We start from the raw sequence: 17076 nt of genomic DNA, 5'->3' as shown, positions 1-17076 counted from the left end.
TCCCTGGCTGTGTGTCCCTCTGTGTCCCTGGCTGTGTGTCCCTGGCTGTGTGTCCCTCTGTGTCCCTGGCTGTGTGTCCCTGGCTGTGTGTCCCTGGCTGTGTGTCCCTCTGTGTCCCTGGCTGTGTGTCCCTCTGTGTCCCTGGCTGTGTGTCCCTCTGTGTCCCTGGCTGTGTGTCCCTCTGTGTCCCTGGCTGTGTGTCCCTGGCTGTGTGTCCCTCTGTGTCCCTGGCTGTGTGTCCCTGGCTGTGTGTCCCTGGCTGTGTGTCCCTCTGTGTCCCTGGCTGTGTGTCCCTCTGTGTCCCTGGCTGTGTGTCCCTGGCTGTGTGTCCCTCTGTGTCCCTGGCTGTGTGTCCCTGGCTGTGTGTCCCTGGCTGTGTGTCCCTGTGTGTCCCTCCACCGTACTGCACTGGGCTATATTCTTATTTAATGAACTCATTAGTTTACTGGCCCTTAAACAAAGAGTCTGTAATGAGAGTTAACTGAGGGGACTGCGTGCGCACACATGCGCCACACACACACACACACACACACACACACACACACACACACACACACACAGTGTAAGTTAATGAAGGTCAGTGCATTAGTAGCCTCTAGAGGGTGGACTAATAACCCTGCGCTCTCCGCCCCCACCGACACGGCTCTCCATCCGTCCCTGGCACTCCATTATCTATACCAACTATCTGCCCTGTGCTCTCTCTCTCTCTCTCTCTCTCTGCTTCTTTTTCATCCTGCCAACCTCCGTAGTTCTAAAATCCCCCGCAAACCCCCCCCCCCCCCCTCTCTCTCTCTGCCCCCCATCATTCTTCCACGTCCCAGTCCCCCCCCCCCCGCCCCTCCCACACTCTCCCTTTCTCCACCTCCGTCCCTCGCTCGCCCGCTCACTCGCTCCGTGAAAATGTCACATTCTCTGGAGACGGGCCTGTTCTAATTTGAAAGGAAGGCTGAAGCAGCGTGAAGGGAAAAATATCTCTCTCTCTCTCTCTCTCACCCTCTCTCTCTCTCTCACACTCCCTGCCTCCTTGCTATCACTCCCTGGAACAGGACGCATTATTCAAACTTGTGTGTGTGTGTGTGTGTGTGTGTGTGTGTGTGTGTGTGTGTGTGTGTGTGTGTGTGTGTGTGTGTGTGTGTGTGTGTGTGCGTGTGCATATATTTTCTGTCTTTCTGCCAGTCTAACACACACACATCTCTATTGCATGATGGCACATCCCTATTGATCACTGCCAGACTGGGTTAATCGATCCCAGAGCGTGGCACGGAAGGAGCGTGGGTGGACCTCCGCCTGATGTATGAGCGCCGAGCAGCCCAATGGCAGGGGCAGGATTCATGGGCACTGCCAGTGGTCTGACACACACACACACACACACATGCACACACACCTCTGACTGCCTGTCTTCTCACATGCACGCAAACACACACACAGTCTTCAGTATAGGTATAATCTAATGGTGTTGAAGGGGGCTCCGTGCTGACAGATGAACACACCGTCATAATTTGATCTCATGTCTCCTCTGTGATTCCAAGTTTTACATCTTCATTTTGGAAATCACACACACACACACACACACACACACACACACACACACACACACACGCTTTGCATGGTAACTTAATACACGCATCCCAATGTGCGTGGCCCAAATACATTATTAACATGTATCAACACACACAAACACACACACACACACAGACATTTTGTGTTTGTGTGAGAGTGTGCGTGTGCCGCTTCTTCTAAAAGCGTGTGGTTGTCCTTTTCTATGTAACTACACTGAATGCCACGTGAGGCTCTTAATGAGCTTCAGCTGCACCAATTATACCACTTCCCTCATAAATAGACCAAGCTCAGTATCTAACGACTACAGATGCTGTAGGCAGTGTAAAAACTAAAATGATAAAGAATGTGTCTCACTAAAATCAGACCCACTCATCTGAAGTGAGTGGTATGGTATTGTGTGCGCTGTGCGTGTGCGTGCATGCGTGCGCACAACAGTGACACTTGGTGGTGAAAATATGCCATTTCCGTGCTCAGACACAGAGACACAGCCAGGCAGAGACACACATAGCTGGGCATAAGAGTGCATAAGAGTGCTGCACCCTATGGTTGCACCACTCAAAAACATCAGTAATCCTGGTATCTATACTGCCTCCCCCTGGCCAGCTGGGGCACCTGATGGAGGGGAAAGGAACTGGTTGGAATAACGTGTTCCTTCCACGCGCTACGTCCAGCTGGGGAAGTGCTGCCCCCGTCAGGTGAAAAGAAGCAGCTTGGACTCCTCATGCATAGAAGGAAGCATGCCATGAGGTCAGGCCGCTGCCCCCCCATAATTGACACTGGTTGAAAAACAAACAAGGGTTGTAAAAAATGGTTGGATAAAAATGTAGCAGTTATAAAAGGGTCAAGGATTGACATAGAAACAGTGATCTCCATATAGTATGTTCAAGGTTCAAGGTTCAAGTTTATTTAGTGTCCCCAAAGGGCAAATTGGGTTGCATCATAGACAGTACATTAAACAATGAAACAGTACAAGTACAACGCAGTTCACATAGCAGATACCAAAGTACAAAAGTGCACATAACCATTAAAGTGCAGGCGTTAAAGTGCTATGCGATAAGTGCACGTTGGCCATAGAAAGTGCGTGTGCATACTTAGACATTAGGCACGAGACCAAAACAGTAAAAAGGGCTTATGTGGGCACAAAAGGGACACATAGAATGGTAACCTTGATAAAGCCCCCGACACTATCATTCGGACACATGGGCCTTATGGGTCTGTAACTCTGAGAGTGTACAAATGGAACCAAATTGACCCGTCAGGGTCCATTTGGACACTCTCAGAGTTACATTAACTTTGATTTTATAATATACATTGTGGTGCAAATGATGGATTCAGGTCAAACCTGGGGGTTCTTTTCTTGAATTAAAAACTGTTGAGAATCTCTGCTAGAGGTGTAAAACTCTTCTCTTATGGGGGGGTCCATGGCATATCATTCCTGATGGGGGTCTGCGGCTAATGAGTGTCAATTTGGGGGTTCTTATTGACATGAAAAGGTTAGGGAACAACTGCTCTAGTATACTAGAGGCCATCTTACTATATAAGTTAATGACAAGGTGCTAACTAGGTGCAACTTCCAATGGCAGCCCATTCATCCAAACAGAAAAGTCCTATCTGATGGTATTAAACAACGTCAAACTCACCAACATTGCAGCTGTTTCTATCGTTAAAGTGTTTGTTTCATAAAAATCCACTGCAGACATGTCATTAGCTACTTTGTGTCCTTGCAGGTGATTATTTTTTCAAGTGCTGGAGTTTGGAAGTGCTCGTTACATATCACTCAACCGCCACCCGTTTTGAATTATCACATAATACATTGCTTTACTGAAAACGAGTGCTTCCAAACTCTGATGGAAACATGGCTGTGGTCTGCAAATGGGGCAATGGGGCTCTGCGGTTTTGTCACTGGACGGAGATCTGCTGATCCAAGCCAACTCCCCGCATGGCCCACGCACGCCATGGCCCACGCACGCCATGGCCCACGCACGCCATGGCCCACGCACGCCATGCTTTGAAGTCAATCCTGGTTGCATAGCGGGCGGATGAACAGTTCTGGACAACCGTCCGCCACTTTTACCGTTTCATTAGCAGACAGGCAGTCAGAAAAAAGGAGGACACTTGCTTTGGACAAGAGTTTCTGACACAATCCCAATTCTGTGTCTCTGGAGCGATATATAGTCTCTCAACTATCTGCCACAGCTTTATCTCCAGTGCCACCTCAAGCAGATCTGAGAGAAGTGAGGGGCTTTAAAGCGATATGGTGCCAATCTGTCCGCTGGGAATCGAGCTTAGAGCACGGGGGACTGGTTCAAACACTAGTGAAAGAGGGAGGAAGGATTTGGATAAGCGGGAGATGGGGACCGCATGTAGCATCTGTGAGAGGCTGAGAAAGCCCCGGTCAGGAAGGTAAACACACACACACACACACACACACACACACACACACACAGGATTAGCGGTTAGCGATATAGCCCTCCCTTTCTCTGCCAATCCCACAGCTGGCTAACACTAGTAGTCCTAGTGTCAGAAGCACTGCCAGTGTGTGCACGCGCGTGCATCAGTACGAGCGGCGTGTGTGTGCTCTGTGTGCGCGTGTGCGTGTGTGACTGTGTGTATGTGCGTCAGAACAGGTGCCAGCTATAGACGGTGGGCAGCGACTCAGTGGAGACAGGCATCTGGACAGCTGGCATTCACTGTCATTCACAAAGCCTTTAACTCGGCTACCACAGCAACCCCATGCACCACATTCCCATTTCTGTCATCTCTCTCTCTCTCTCTCTCTCGCTCTCTCTGGCCAAAATACATGAAATATTCCACAGCCACCAGCTTGTGAGTCAGATCGGCATGAAAGATGTATGATGACGATCCCTTCATCATGAGTGTGAAGTACATGCACACGAAAAACATGAAAAAACATGTACGGATTGTACTCCGATAGGGAAGCGCCGGGCATGAATTACACTTCTCCATCCACAGTCGAAGGTGTACTGTGTGTATGAGTGTGTGTGTGTGTGTGTGTGTGTGTGTGTGTGTGTGTGTGTGTGTGTGTGTGCATGTGCTGTATGTGTGTGTTTGTGTGTAAACTAACTGTCTGAGAATACATTTCAAAGTGTTTCATTCCTGCAAAAAAGCAGGTCAGAGTTCTTCGTTCGTCTCTACATGATTAATTGCGTGCCTCTGTGCATGCGTGCCTGTGTGCGTGACTGTTTGTGTGTGTGTGTGTGTGTGTGTGTGTGTGAGCACTAGATGCGGCGCATTAAATGGGTCAGGCATTTTTATTTGATGAGCAGCGAGAACGCTTTAGCAGCAAATGCCACTCTTCCTTCTGCTTTGCTCTATCTATCTTCTTCTTTTTTTCTTATTCCCCCCGTACGTCTTGGCGTCTTGCATCCCTCAACGGCAGGCTTCATGTCCACATATAGTGTCGTCTGGCATTTCGGAAGCTTTTACGCAAATGCGCACACACTCAACACTCATGCAGTGAAATTCTGGTTGTTAACCCATTTAGGCCCGACGTCGAAAAAACAGTTTTCTGAAAAACCTTATTTTTCTGTATCAGTGGTGCTTAATATTTCATGTCAAGGACCCCAGAAATCATATGTAATATGCCTCCACCCCGCCCCCATCTGAAAATATGTTGTTCCAGGGACCTCCCCAGAAGAGAAACAAAGATTTGAGTTAAAATGTTCACTGTAATAATATATATTCAAAGATTTGAGGCACATTTTCACGATTTTTCAAAAATAGCAGACCTACAAGTTTGTAGATCTGCTATTTTTCATTAGCTAAAGTATAACATAATGCTTTAAAACACCAAAAGGGGTTCCCGCCCCAAAATGGGTTAATTCTAAAACTCTCCATTCTGGTCTCGGCATAGCTACAGCTACACTAGCGCTAGTTTATTTCTACTTGGCAGCCACTCAAGGATGTTTTGGGTTCTTCAGTGATTACACCGTCGCCCAAAAGAGCTGCTTGATTTTCTGGAAAATTGAATGGCTGTGTGCCAATTAATTTGGAGCAAAAAAAAAAGAAAAGGTGAGCAGTGGGGAAAGATGTTGCACTGAATAAAAACCCAAGGTACTAAAATTGTCTGCTTGTTTGTTGGCAAATGCGTATTAGACGGCTTTCTGGCGTAGTTATGTCAAAAATGACTTTTAATTAAAAATAATAATCGGGGGTTTCTTTCTGGCCCATCTGATGGGATGCCAGAGGCGGATAGCATGACACCTCCCTCAACTGGCTGATCTTTTTATGTTTGTAAGGGTTTTTTTGTGGCTTTCGCCTTTTTATTTTATATTTTTTATGGAGGGACACGCAGTAAAGGCTGGCCCATCGGGAGTCGAACCCACGGCACACCGCCAGACTGGACTAACAGCCAATGTGAAAAAATTAAACATAGCATTCTGCATGTGCCTGCGCGGGAGAGAGAGAGAGAGAGACAGAGAGAGAGAGAGAGGAGGGGGGGTAGAGACTGATCTATAACCGTCTGTCCACTGTACCAAGACATCAGAGACATGTACTTCCTAACCGTCTGTCCACTGTACCAAGACATCAGAGACATGTACTTCCTAACCGTCTGTCCACTGTACCAAGACATCAGAGACATGTACTTCCTAACCGTCTGTCCACTGTACCAAGACATCAGAGACATGTAGCCTACTGTCTGTCCACTGTACCAAGACATCAGACATGTAGCCTACTGTCTGTCCACTGTACCAAGACATCAGACATGTAGCCTACTGTCTGTCCACTGTACCAAGACATCAGACATGTAGCCTACTGTCTGTCCACTGTACCAAGACATCAGAGACATGTACTTCCTAACCGTCTGTCCACTGTACCAAGACATCAGAGACATGTAGCCTACTGTCTGTCCACTGTACCAAGACATCAGACATGTAGCCTACTGTCTGTCCACTGTACCAAGACATCAGACATGTAGCCTACTGTCTGTCCACTGTACCAAGACATCAGACATGTAGCCTACTGTCTGTCCACTGTACCAAGACATCAGACATGTAGCCTACTGTCTGTCCACTGTACCAAGACATCAGAGACATGTACTTCCCACGGATTACAATCACCCAAGGAGAGTTTGAAAATCACGCAAATGTTTATATCAAAATGAATGCTAAAACATTGAAATACTGCTGTCAACTTTCAAAAGTATAAAGCTAATGTCTCCTATATGGATGTATCAATATATCTGACAGAAAATGCAAAATATCTTTTTATAGTATTAGGCTACTCAAAGTCTTAATGTAACACAGCTCTGTTTACACGTTTATTTAATTGTTTTGTTCCACTTTTGCTCTGGCAATGCAAACGTATATGTTTTCTCATGCCAATAAAGCTCCTTTGAATTGAAAAATTGAGAGAGAGAGAGAGAGAGAGAGAGAGAGAGAGAGAGAGAGAGAGAGAGAGAGAGAGAGAGAGAGAGACACCATGGAGGGGGATGTAGGTATTGTTTGTCACCAGATGAACTCATGGGGTGAGACTAATGAAGAGAGGAGTGAGGAGGAGGGTGGCATTTTAATTGGCCCTTAATCCCCCCAACCCCCTACTCTCCTCCTGATTTCCTCTCCGTGTTTCTCTCGGGGAGAACAGGGGGAGAGATGTTTGCTTTCCACAGAGATACGGAAGACATTTTTCCTAATATTAGATCGGCGGATGGCTTGTCCTGCTAAGTGGTAAATAACCCGTTTAGACCTGGTTTCCATATCAGTGATTCTCTAACTATTTCATGTCAAGGACCCCAAAAATCTATGTAATTGACCGCCGACCAACATCTGAAAATATGTTCCAGTGACCTCCTACATTTAGAAGCAAAGATTTTAGTTAAAAACGTTCGCTCTGAAAAAAAAATACATATTCAAAGATTTCCATGATTTTTCAAAAATATAGCAGATATACAAGCTTGTAGGGCGGCACTCGGTGCCGCACTATGGGCTTGTAGATCTGCTATTTTTCAATAGCATAATGCTTTAAAACATCAAAAGGGGTTCCCGTCCTGAATGGGATAACAGACCCTAATTGATGTTATGCTGCTGTGCTGTGCAATGGGATGTATTTTGAGAATTGGGACTGAGAAGAAAGGATTTGCATTTCCATGTAGGATGAGCTCTATTTGGTACACAAAAAAGGGGGCTTTATTGGTCTGTATTTATGACGGAGAGGACCCGTCCCGTTTCTCTGAAACCGACCCAAATGTGATCTCTGCCAAAACTTTCAGAGTGGTCTTGGTGAAGTGGGAATAGGGCTGGCCAATTACCCGAAAAAATATAATATATGTAGAACCAATATATGAGCATTGCGCCTGTCACAGACATGCGCAGAGCAAGTTCTGTGAGGAAACTCAGTGCACTTTGCTGATGGCCGTTCATTGGGTGGCGGTGGCTCAGGGGTAGAGTGGCTGGATGGTAACTGCAAAGGTTCCCAGTTCAAACCCGGACTCCCCCAGAGTTAGTGTCGAAGTGTCCTTGAGCAAGACCCCTAATTGCTCCTAATTGTGCAGGTTGGTGCCTTGCATGGTTTCCTCCGGCATCGGTGTATGAACGTGTGTGCGAATGGGTGAAATGATGCACAATCTATGTAAAGTCGCTATATAAATGCACCATATTATTTACCATTGGGCCACCTCACCATCATGTTTTCATTCACACGATTCACTTCATCCAACTACACACTCATTCCATCTTCATACCGGCTATTTAAACTGGAAGTTTGCGCTGCTCATCCTGCTTGCTTACTTTCTTGCTTGTTGCTGCACACACTGATACTGCTGCGCTACTGTCTGCTTAAACTTTGCTGCCTGGCCTGGGCCGTGGCTCAGCGGTCCAGGCACCTTGGCCGGTAGTCAGAGTCTGGCAGTGTGCCACGGGTTCAACTCGCATCACCAGCAGTTAGGTGTGAACGGTTTTGCCGACGTGCGAATGGGGGACAATTTAAAACAAAGGCGGCTTGCTGTAGTTTGCGACTAACATAAATTTGCATGCACAAGGGCTGCCAAGCAGGCTATCTTTTGTTGTTTTTCTTTCTCCCCCTCTCTTCGAAGTTAGACTGGACAAGGCTAAGCTCTAAAGTCTAAACTAACTGGGCCACGGTGGACTGACGCTCATGGTAACTTGCGCCGTGGGTGGAACAGGTGGAAAAGTTTGGTTACATTTTAAAAGAAAAGAGGGGAGCTAAATGCAATAATGTAGCACAGTTGTTAACTTAATTAGTAGGCTACATGCACGAAAGGGAACATTGTGTCATGTTGCCTTATTGCTATCGGTCTACATTAAAGGACTAATTTAAGCACTATATAAAATCAAAGAACCAAAATATACATATAGGCTACACAACATGATGACAGCTTGTGAGCTTGTAGATCAGCTACTTTTGGTGAATGTTCACCAGAATAGGTTTGCTGTTGTGCAAGTGGTTAAGAAGAATTATATTATTATTAGTATTATTATTATTAGTATTATATTATATTATATTTTTGTAAAAGTGAAAACCACTAAATATTACCATTACTCATTGTTTTACAACATTACCATTGTAACGTTTCACCCACTATTGAACCCATGACCCACAGTTCACCAGTCTGCCCCCTGTCTGGACAACAACCCCCTTCCCCAAAGGTAGCTCCCGCAGAGGAGGGAGTTATGGCCAAATATCACAATGCGACAATATCATTATGCTTACAATATTAAGAATTCTGTTTTAAGTAATAGTAGTGGTAAAATGTAAACTATATTTTTGGGGTAGTTAATCATTCAGTCTATCCACTATTGAGAGTATTTTCTCTCTTTAATTACAGCAGCAGTATTTATTTTAGAAGCTTAAGTCCTTGTATCAGTAAGTCTTGAATAGATTAGTAAAGATACTGAGATATACAGGAGGGGGAAGTAATGCAACTATGAACTGCCATAATACCCCATGAAGAAGAAGGATCAGTAAATCTGTGTTCTATCTGGGGCCTATTTGTTCTCCGCAGAATTAGGAATGTTCTCCGCGGAATCAAGACCGTTTCTCTGCCGATTCCTGTGGGGACTAATCTATTGGCGGGACCATTCGAGGGATTGAATGCACACCGATTTGCTCCACAAGCAGGGAGTCAAATTGGGTCCCATTTTTACAGTCTTTGGTGCTGTATGACCAGGCCGGGGATCCCCCGACCTCCCAGTTTCAGGGCGGACATTCTAACCACAAGGCCACTGTCTGGTAGCTAAAGTGCCAAACGTTTATTATAGGACGCAGAGTCAATTCAGACTACTATGCACCACTGATATAGAAACATATTTGTTTGTTTGTTTTTTCAGAAAACTGCAAGGATTTAGATTTGTAGATTTAGTCTCACTGGTCTTGGATTTTAAAACATATGACTGAACAAACGTAACCAAATGGACGCTCTCAGACTCGGAGTTAAACCAACACTGAGGAGTTCACCGTGTGGAGGGATAGGCTATAAGCACAGAGGAAATACAGGTTCAAGGTGGAAGTGGCGAAGAGTGACTGGGAATTAAATGGCATCCGTCTCCGTCTCTCTCTCTCTCTCCATGTCCCTCTTCGCCTCTGTCTCCATCACTCCATGTCCCTCTTCCTTTCCCTCTCTCTCTCTCCCTCTCTGCCATCCCTATCTCCGTCTCATCCTCATGTATATTTATACTACAAAGCTGAAAAGTCGGGGAGACTTAAACTGAAAACCGCAATTGCGGAACTCTACTGAATCCAAGCATGCTCATGCGTGAATGCCCGTGTGCGGCTGTGTGTGCGGCTGTGTGTGCGTGAGTTTCACTATTTGTTTTCTCTCTAGCTTCTTTCGTCTTTTGTATTAGAGGACCCCCCACCCCTCTGTTTCCGTGGGTAGGTGGTTCACTTTTCCAGATGCATGAGGCGATAGCTGTCAGCCACTGACAGGAAGTGACATTCTAATCTTGAATACTGAGGCAAACACACAAATAGTAAATACACATGTAAGAGAGAATGTAATGTAAATTGCTGTTACAGTGAGGGTCGAGTTGAACAGGCAAATGCCCATGTCCAATCTCATTATTTTACACTGAAAACGGCAGATCTACAAGCACACTGTAGCACGAGCTGTTGTGAGCTTGTAGATTGGCTACTTTTGGTGCACGACACTAGTGTGCAACTAAGTGTAACACACACACACACACACACACACACACACACACACACACACACACACACACACACACACACACACACACACACACACACACACACACACACACACACACACACACACACACACACACACACACACACACACACACACACACACACACACACACACACACACACACACACACACACACACACAAATTTAATTCCCTTGAATCAGCCTGGGCAAGGAAGGAAGGAAGCGGCCAGGAAATTGACTGTAACCAAAATTCCCTCTGCAGAATGAAAGATAATGCTGGGGAAATCTGAGAGGATTTTATTTTTCTGTACTTTCAAAACAGTACAGCGCTCCCTGTAAAGGCAACCAGCCAGCTTGCGTGCGTGCATGTGCCGTGCGTGCATTTGTGTGTGTGTGTGTGTTAGGACAATAGCTGTCTTGAGAGGCGGGCTGCATGGCTGACTCTCCTTTAGTCTCTCCTAAGAGGAGGAACGTGGGAAAAGGGGAATAAGTGCCATTCATCCTTTTTCTCCCACTCTCTCTCTCTCTCTCTCTCTCTCTCTCTCTGTCTTTCATTCCAGCTCTTTGTTCTCTTAAATGGCCTCTTTACTTCTGGCTAAAAACTCTATCGGAGCTAAATACCCTCTCTTGCTGTACCCCAACAGCGCGCACGTGCACGTGCACACGCACACACCCTTTGGAAAACATTCCCTCCCTCCTCCAGAGTCTGTCTCTGAAGTGCACTCGTGCTCACATCCTCATACTGAAGACTCAGCAGCACACTCCACTCCAAATGTAGCTGCAATTGAATTAGCGTCTGAGTAAACATTCCTTATCTTCAACAGCTGCAGAAATCCTCTCTGCCATTTCCAACAACTCGATAAGAGGTGGAATTTGAAGAAGGTGATGTAATAATGAGGGAAAAAAAGCTAAATCAATCGAGCAAGCACCCGTGGCCCTCCATGACCCCTCTCTCTCTCTCTCTCCCTCTCTCTCACTCTCTTTCACACTCTCTCTGAACATGAACACCGTGTTGTTTTTGGCAGCAAATTTTTGATTTTAGCTTTAGTCATAGTCTCTTGAATAGTTTTCATTTAGTTTTAGTCACATTTTAGTCACCTGAAATGTCTTAGTATTAGTCAACTAAGTGCAATACGATTTCAGTCGACTAAATCTATCGGGCCTTGGTGTCGTAGTGACTGTTTTTACTTCTTACACTTGCTGAAAATAGCCGATCTACAAGCTCACAACGCGTCAGCACGACACGTTGGGAGTGTAGATCAGCATTTTTCAGCATGCAACCAAATGACTTATACTGGATCTCTTGTCCACTAGTCCCTTCCTATCATTTTAGTCTAGTTTTTATTTGTTGACGAAATTGTCAATATATTCAGTCTTAGTTTTAGTCACAGCTTAGTTTCCATTTAGTTTGTCAATGAAAAAAAGGGTATAGTCGACGAACATTTTCCGTCTCACCAAATCAACAGTGCGTTGTACAGTACGTACAGTACGTACCTTGACATCCTTGGCGTTCATGCGCGTGCCCTCCTTCCCAACGAAGATGTCGTCTATATCCACCAGGACGTGGCGGTCCAGCCCCAGCGACAGCCTCCCGTCCGTCAGGAAGCCGATGGCGTCCAGCAGGATGAGCCGGTGGAGCCAGTAGCCCAGGCCCTGTCCGAACAGCACCCTGCGGACCCCGTCGTAGAGGCCCATGTCCTGCACCACCGTGGCCTGGAGGCCCCCCGCTGCGGGGGCCGGGTTGTCTCCACTGCCCCCGGCGCCGGGGGCCACCCCCTCACGGGGCCGCGCCTGCAGCACCGAGCGGTACGAGGAGTGGTTGGTGGAGAAGGAGGTCCAGTCGTCGCCGGGCAGCGGGCCCCGGTCCGTGCCGGGCCTGGTGACGTGCAGGAGGGGCGAGCTGGGCGCCACGCAGCAGTCGCGCAGCGCCTGGTTGGTGCGCAGCACCAGCGGGAGCCCACGCAGCTTTAGCAGCGCCGGTGAGTTCTCGTTGGAGCGGTAGAAGCCCACGACGCCCACGCCGTACTCGGCGCAGTACTGGTGCAGCAGCTGGCGGTTCCAGGCGTCCGTGCCGTGCGCGTACTTCAGCAGGTTCTCGTAGATGACGAGCGCGTAGCGGCCCCGGCCGTTCTCCGTGAGCGGCGGCAGGTCGCCCTTGCCCGGCGCGATCTCCATGCGGAAGCGGAAGCGCGCCGACTCCAGCACCGCCACGATGTCCTGGCCCAGCTGCGAGTACTGAGACTCCACCAGCACCAGCACCACGGGCTCCGTGTGCACGGCGCGCGGCCCCCGCTGTGGCGCCGCCGCCCCCACGGGGGGGTACGGGTCAGCCGGCGGGGCCGGCGCGCGGCGGTACGGGGACAGGAGGGGCGGCGAGGGCTGAGAGCAGGACGACGACGAAGAAGGAGGCGCCGCCGCCTCGGGGGACGACGACTGGCCGAGCCGCAGGGAAGGGGAGGAGTTGTTGAGCAGGAAGTAGGCGGAGAGCAGCAGCGAGAGAAGGCAGCAGGAGGCCAGCAGGAGGAGGAGCCGGCGCAGGTGGCGACGGATGCGAGCGGCCACCGTCATCACGGAGATGACTGTACGTTGGTCGTGTAACAGGTGTAAGTGCACCTCGTGGTGCGCCACCAACGCCCTCTAGGGGGTGCGTGACATGAAAAAGGGTACCGGCGGGTTTTATGGTGTTATTTAACACAACCGGCTAAATCTGGTAAACAAACACCGTTGTAAGGAGATGTATCGAGCAGCTGCATGTCTCTCGCATTCTGTGATTATTTTGCCATAATCATATTAAAAAAATGTTTCATTTTCGGGCCAAATACAACGAAGACTTAGTGTTGGTGGGGTGCGTCAGCTATAGGTCAGGAGGTAACAGGGGATGGTTTGGGGGACCGCTGACTTTAGGCCGTTATGTCATGTCACCATGGCAAGGGGCGGAGGAGGGATGCTGGGCAGGATGTGCGTGCGTTGGAGAGAGAGAGACAGTGGGCGGGCCGTCCGTCCGTCCGGCTGGCTGGTCTTCTGTACAGTCTAGAGGCACTCCGTGAAACCCTCGGCCATGATTCACCGTGCAGCTGTTGATTCACTGCTGCACACCTGCTGGGAGAGAGACGAGGGCACAAGAAGAGAAAGGGAGAGTTTTGTTTTGGGGCAAGGTTGAATATACAACGTGTGTGTGTGTGTGTGTGTGTGTGTGTGTGTGTGTGTGTGGGGGGGGGGGGGGGGGTATAACCCTCGGGAGTGTGATGGCACAGCTGGTAATGACAGAGCTGATTGAAAACAACCTGCAGCCTCAGGGTTGACCCAAAATACACATCATGCAGTACACACACACACACACACACACACACACACTTATGAATCACAGGGACACGTCGGGGACAAACGCAAACGACTCCAAATGACATCACCCTCAATGGTAGGATATAAACAGCCGTTGTGTGCCGCGTGCGTGTGAGTGCGTGCTAACGCGACAGTGTGGAGGTAGATAGATAGGAGGCGGGCTAATGGCCTCCGTGGAGCCCCACAGAGCAGTGCTCTAATTGTGCCCCGGCTCTGTGCTCTCGTGTCCTCATCCCTGAACCTAATCGGCTGAATTACCACAAGATTAGAGTTGGAATCCTTTTGCCAGGGGCGCTAATCTGAGGAGAGACCCTGACAGACAGCGGAGCGAAGGCACAGCGAAAGGACAGGACGGGTGAGAAGGAGAGAGAGACAGACAGACAGAGAGCAAGAGGCGAGGGGAGACGAGACGAGAAAATTCAATGAATTATAGAAAGAAAAAAAAGAAATGGATTAGCATCTTAATGTATGTGCCGGGAGCCAGGGAGAAGAAAAGATCTCATCTTAATGTATGTGCCGGGAGCCAGGGAGAAGAAAAGATCTCACAGCATCTTTCTGGCTCTGTCTCTATATCCCTCTCTTTCCCGTCAGTGCACGCACACACACACACTTACTCCATGAATGCGTTTACGCTCTCTCTCTCTCAAATATCAGCTGTCTTTCCTCTTCGCTCTCTCTCATCTCTCTCTTTACCTTAACGCGAGAGCGCAGGAAGCTGTAAACTGGACGGTAAATCCTCAGTGTGTTCATTCATTTAAACTCAAGAGTTACACATCTGTAACCGAGGCCGGGGTCCATTTGGTTTCATCTGATGCGCTACACTGTTTCAGAGTTACACATCTGTATAACCGAGGCCGTGGTCCATTTGGTTTAATCTGATACGCTACACTGTCTCAGAGTTACACATCTGTATAACCGAGGCCGGGGTCCATTTGGTTTCATCTGATGCGCTACACTGTCTCAGAGTTACACATCTGTATAACCGAGGCCGTGGTCCATTTGGTTTAATCTGATACGCTACACTGTCTCAGAGTTACACATCTGTATAACCGAGGCCGTGGTCCATTTGGTTTAATCTGATACGCTACACTGTCTCAGAGTTACACATCTGTATAACCGAGGCCGGGGTCCATTTGGTTTCATGTGATGCGCTACTCTGTCTCAGAGTTACACATCTGTATAACCGAGGCCGGGGTCCATTTGGTTTAATCTGATACGCTACACTGTTTCAGAGTTACACATCTGTATAACCGAGGCCGGGGTCCATTTGGTTTAATCTGATGCGCTACTCTGTCTCAGAGATACACATCTGTATAACCGAGGCCGGGGTCCATTTGGTTTCATCTGATGCGCTACACTGTCTCAGAGTTACACATCTGTATAACCGAGGCCGGGGTCCATTTGGTTTAATCTGATACGCTACACTGTCTCAGAGTTACACATCTGTATAACCGAGGCCGGGGTCCATTTGGTTTCATCTGATACGCTACACTGTTTCAGAGTTACACATCTGTATAACCGAGGCCGGGGTCCATTTGGTTTCATCTGATACGCTACACTGTCTCAGAGTTACACATCTGTATAACCGAGGCCGGGGTCCATTTGGTTTCATGTGATGCGCTACTCTGTCTCAGAGATACACATCTGTATGACGGACGTCATTTGGTTTAATCTGATACACATACAGAGTTAAATGAACCCAGGTTTACGGTGTAGGAGGGAAGCATTTCCTCCCTTGCAATTCCATGAATTAAAGACGAAGAAAGCAACAACCAAACAAAGACACCTAAAAGCCTTTCTCTGTAGCAGCTCTCCAAACTACAATTTCACATCTACCCTTTATAGCTGTAAAAATGTAAACTGTCATTTAACAAAGAGTTTAAAAAAAAACATCCCTTGAGAGTACACATAACAATTAACAAAACAATATGGTGATAACTTTGTCTAATATTCGGTTAGTTTGAAAGAAGAGTTGCATGTTAAAGTAATTGATAAGACTTAATTCCCAATTACTTCGCTGACCTATAGGTCTGTACTTTGCACCCCCCCCCCCTTTTTTTCTGAATACTGGTTAACTCACCCCAGTGGAGAAGGGGTTTATTGCCCCTTTTTCCTGGGGGTCTGCAGACACAAACACACTGCCTTACAAACACTACAGCAAGCAAACAACCTTTAGTTGCCTTAGGTCAGGGGTTCTCAGGGGTCAGTGGTTCTCAACGTTTTTGGCTGGGGACCCTTGGAAATGCTTTGGCCATGTCTCACGACAGCCTCTGGGCACTTTGTGCATGCAATGTACCACACCGTGTTGATTTAATCGACTAAAACTATGACTGCTACCTTGTAGATCGGCTATTTTCAGCAAATCAGCCATTACGATTGCATCAAAATACATTTTAGTCTGTAGATTTAGTCGACTAAAATCGTACGATATTTAGTCGACGAAAACTATAGACTAACACTAAAACATTCCCAGGTAACTAAAATAAGACTAAAACTAAATGAAAACTATATTCAAGAGACTATGACTAAACCTAAAAATTTGCTGCCAAAATCAACACTGATGCCTCTTGTTTAAAAGAGTGTTAATTGCTTCATGTGCATCATGTTTGTGTCTCACAACGGGCTACCACAAGAGGGCGCTACAAACGAGAAACTGGTATAGGCTATTCAGTTTCTTTTGATACAACTTATGAATGATGCCGACATGGCATTTAATAAACCAAATAATATACATCCGTAAGAATACAATGCAATAATATTTAGTTTTTAAACTACCGGTACGTGAATAATACATAAAGGTGGGCCTATAGATATCATATCAACATCGTTGTAAAGTTAATCAAATGCCTGTTAAATAGCTTACACAAAAATACAATATTTTAATTAAAGTATCATGAACACATGGGACTAATTTTCAGTTTTTTTTTCTTTCCCAAAGGAAAGAGAGTCACATCTTTAGTGCAGCCCATGTGGGCAGCTGCAGTCGGATGAGAGTTTTAGGATAAGAAACCAAAATAAATATAACA

At 47.2% G+C, this 17076-nt stretch overlaps 1 protein-coding gene across 2 annotated transcripts in view; it reads right to left on the bottom strand.

The window, feature by feature from the left end:
* ndst3 (N-deacetylase/N-sulfotransferase (heparan glucosaminyl) 3) overlaps positions 1–13444 on the bottom strand; it is a 63223-nt gene extending 49779 nt beyond the window's left edge. For both annotated transcript variants that reach the window (XM_080757650.1, XM_080757649.1), the window contains exon 1: positions 12203–13444. In XM_080757650.1, coding sequence (XP_080613776.1) covers positions 12203–13276 — 1074 coding nt within the window. In that variant the 5' untranslated portion in view covers positions 13277–13444. The remainder of the gene's footprint in view (positions 1–12202) is intronic.
* Positions 13445–17076: the final 3632 nt, after the last annotated feature.

This window comes from Protomyctophum bolini (assembly GCF_963924005.1).
Source record: "Protomyctophum bolini genome assembly, chromosome: 3".
Taxonomy (NCBI): Eukaryota; Metazoa; Chordata; class Actinopteri; order Myctophiformes; family Myctophidae; genus Protomyctophum; species Protomyctophum bolini.
The sequence above is the reverse complement of the archived record's forward strand: the minus strand, read 5'-3'. Positions and strand labels throughout refer to the sequence as shown.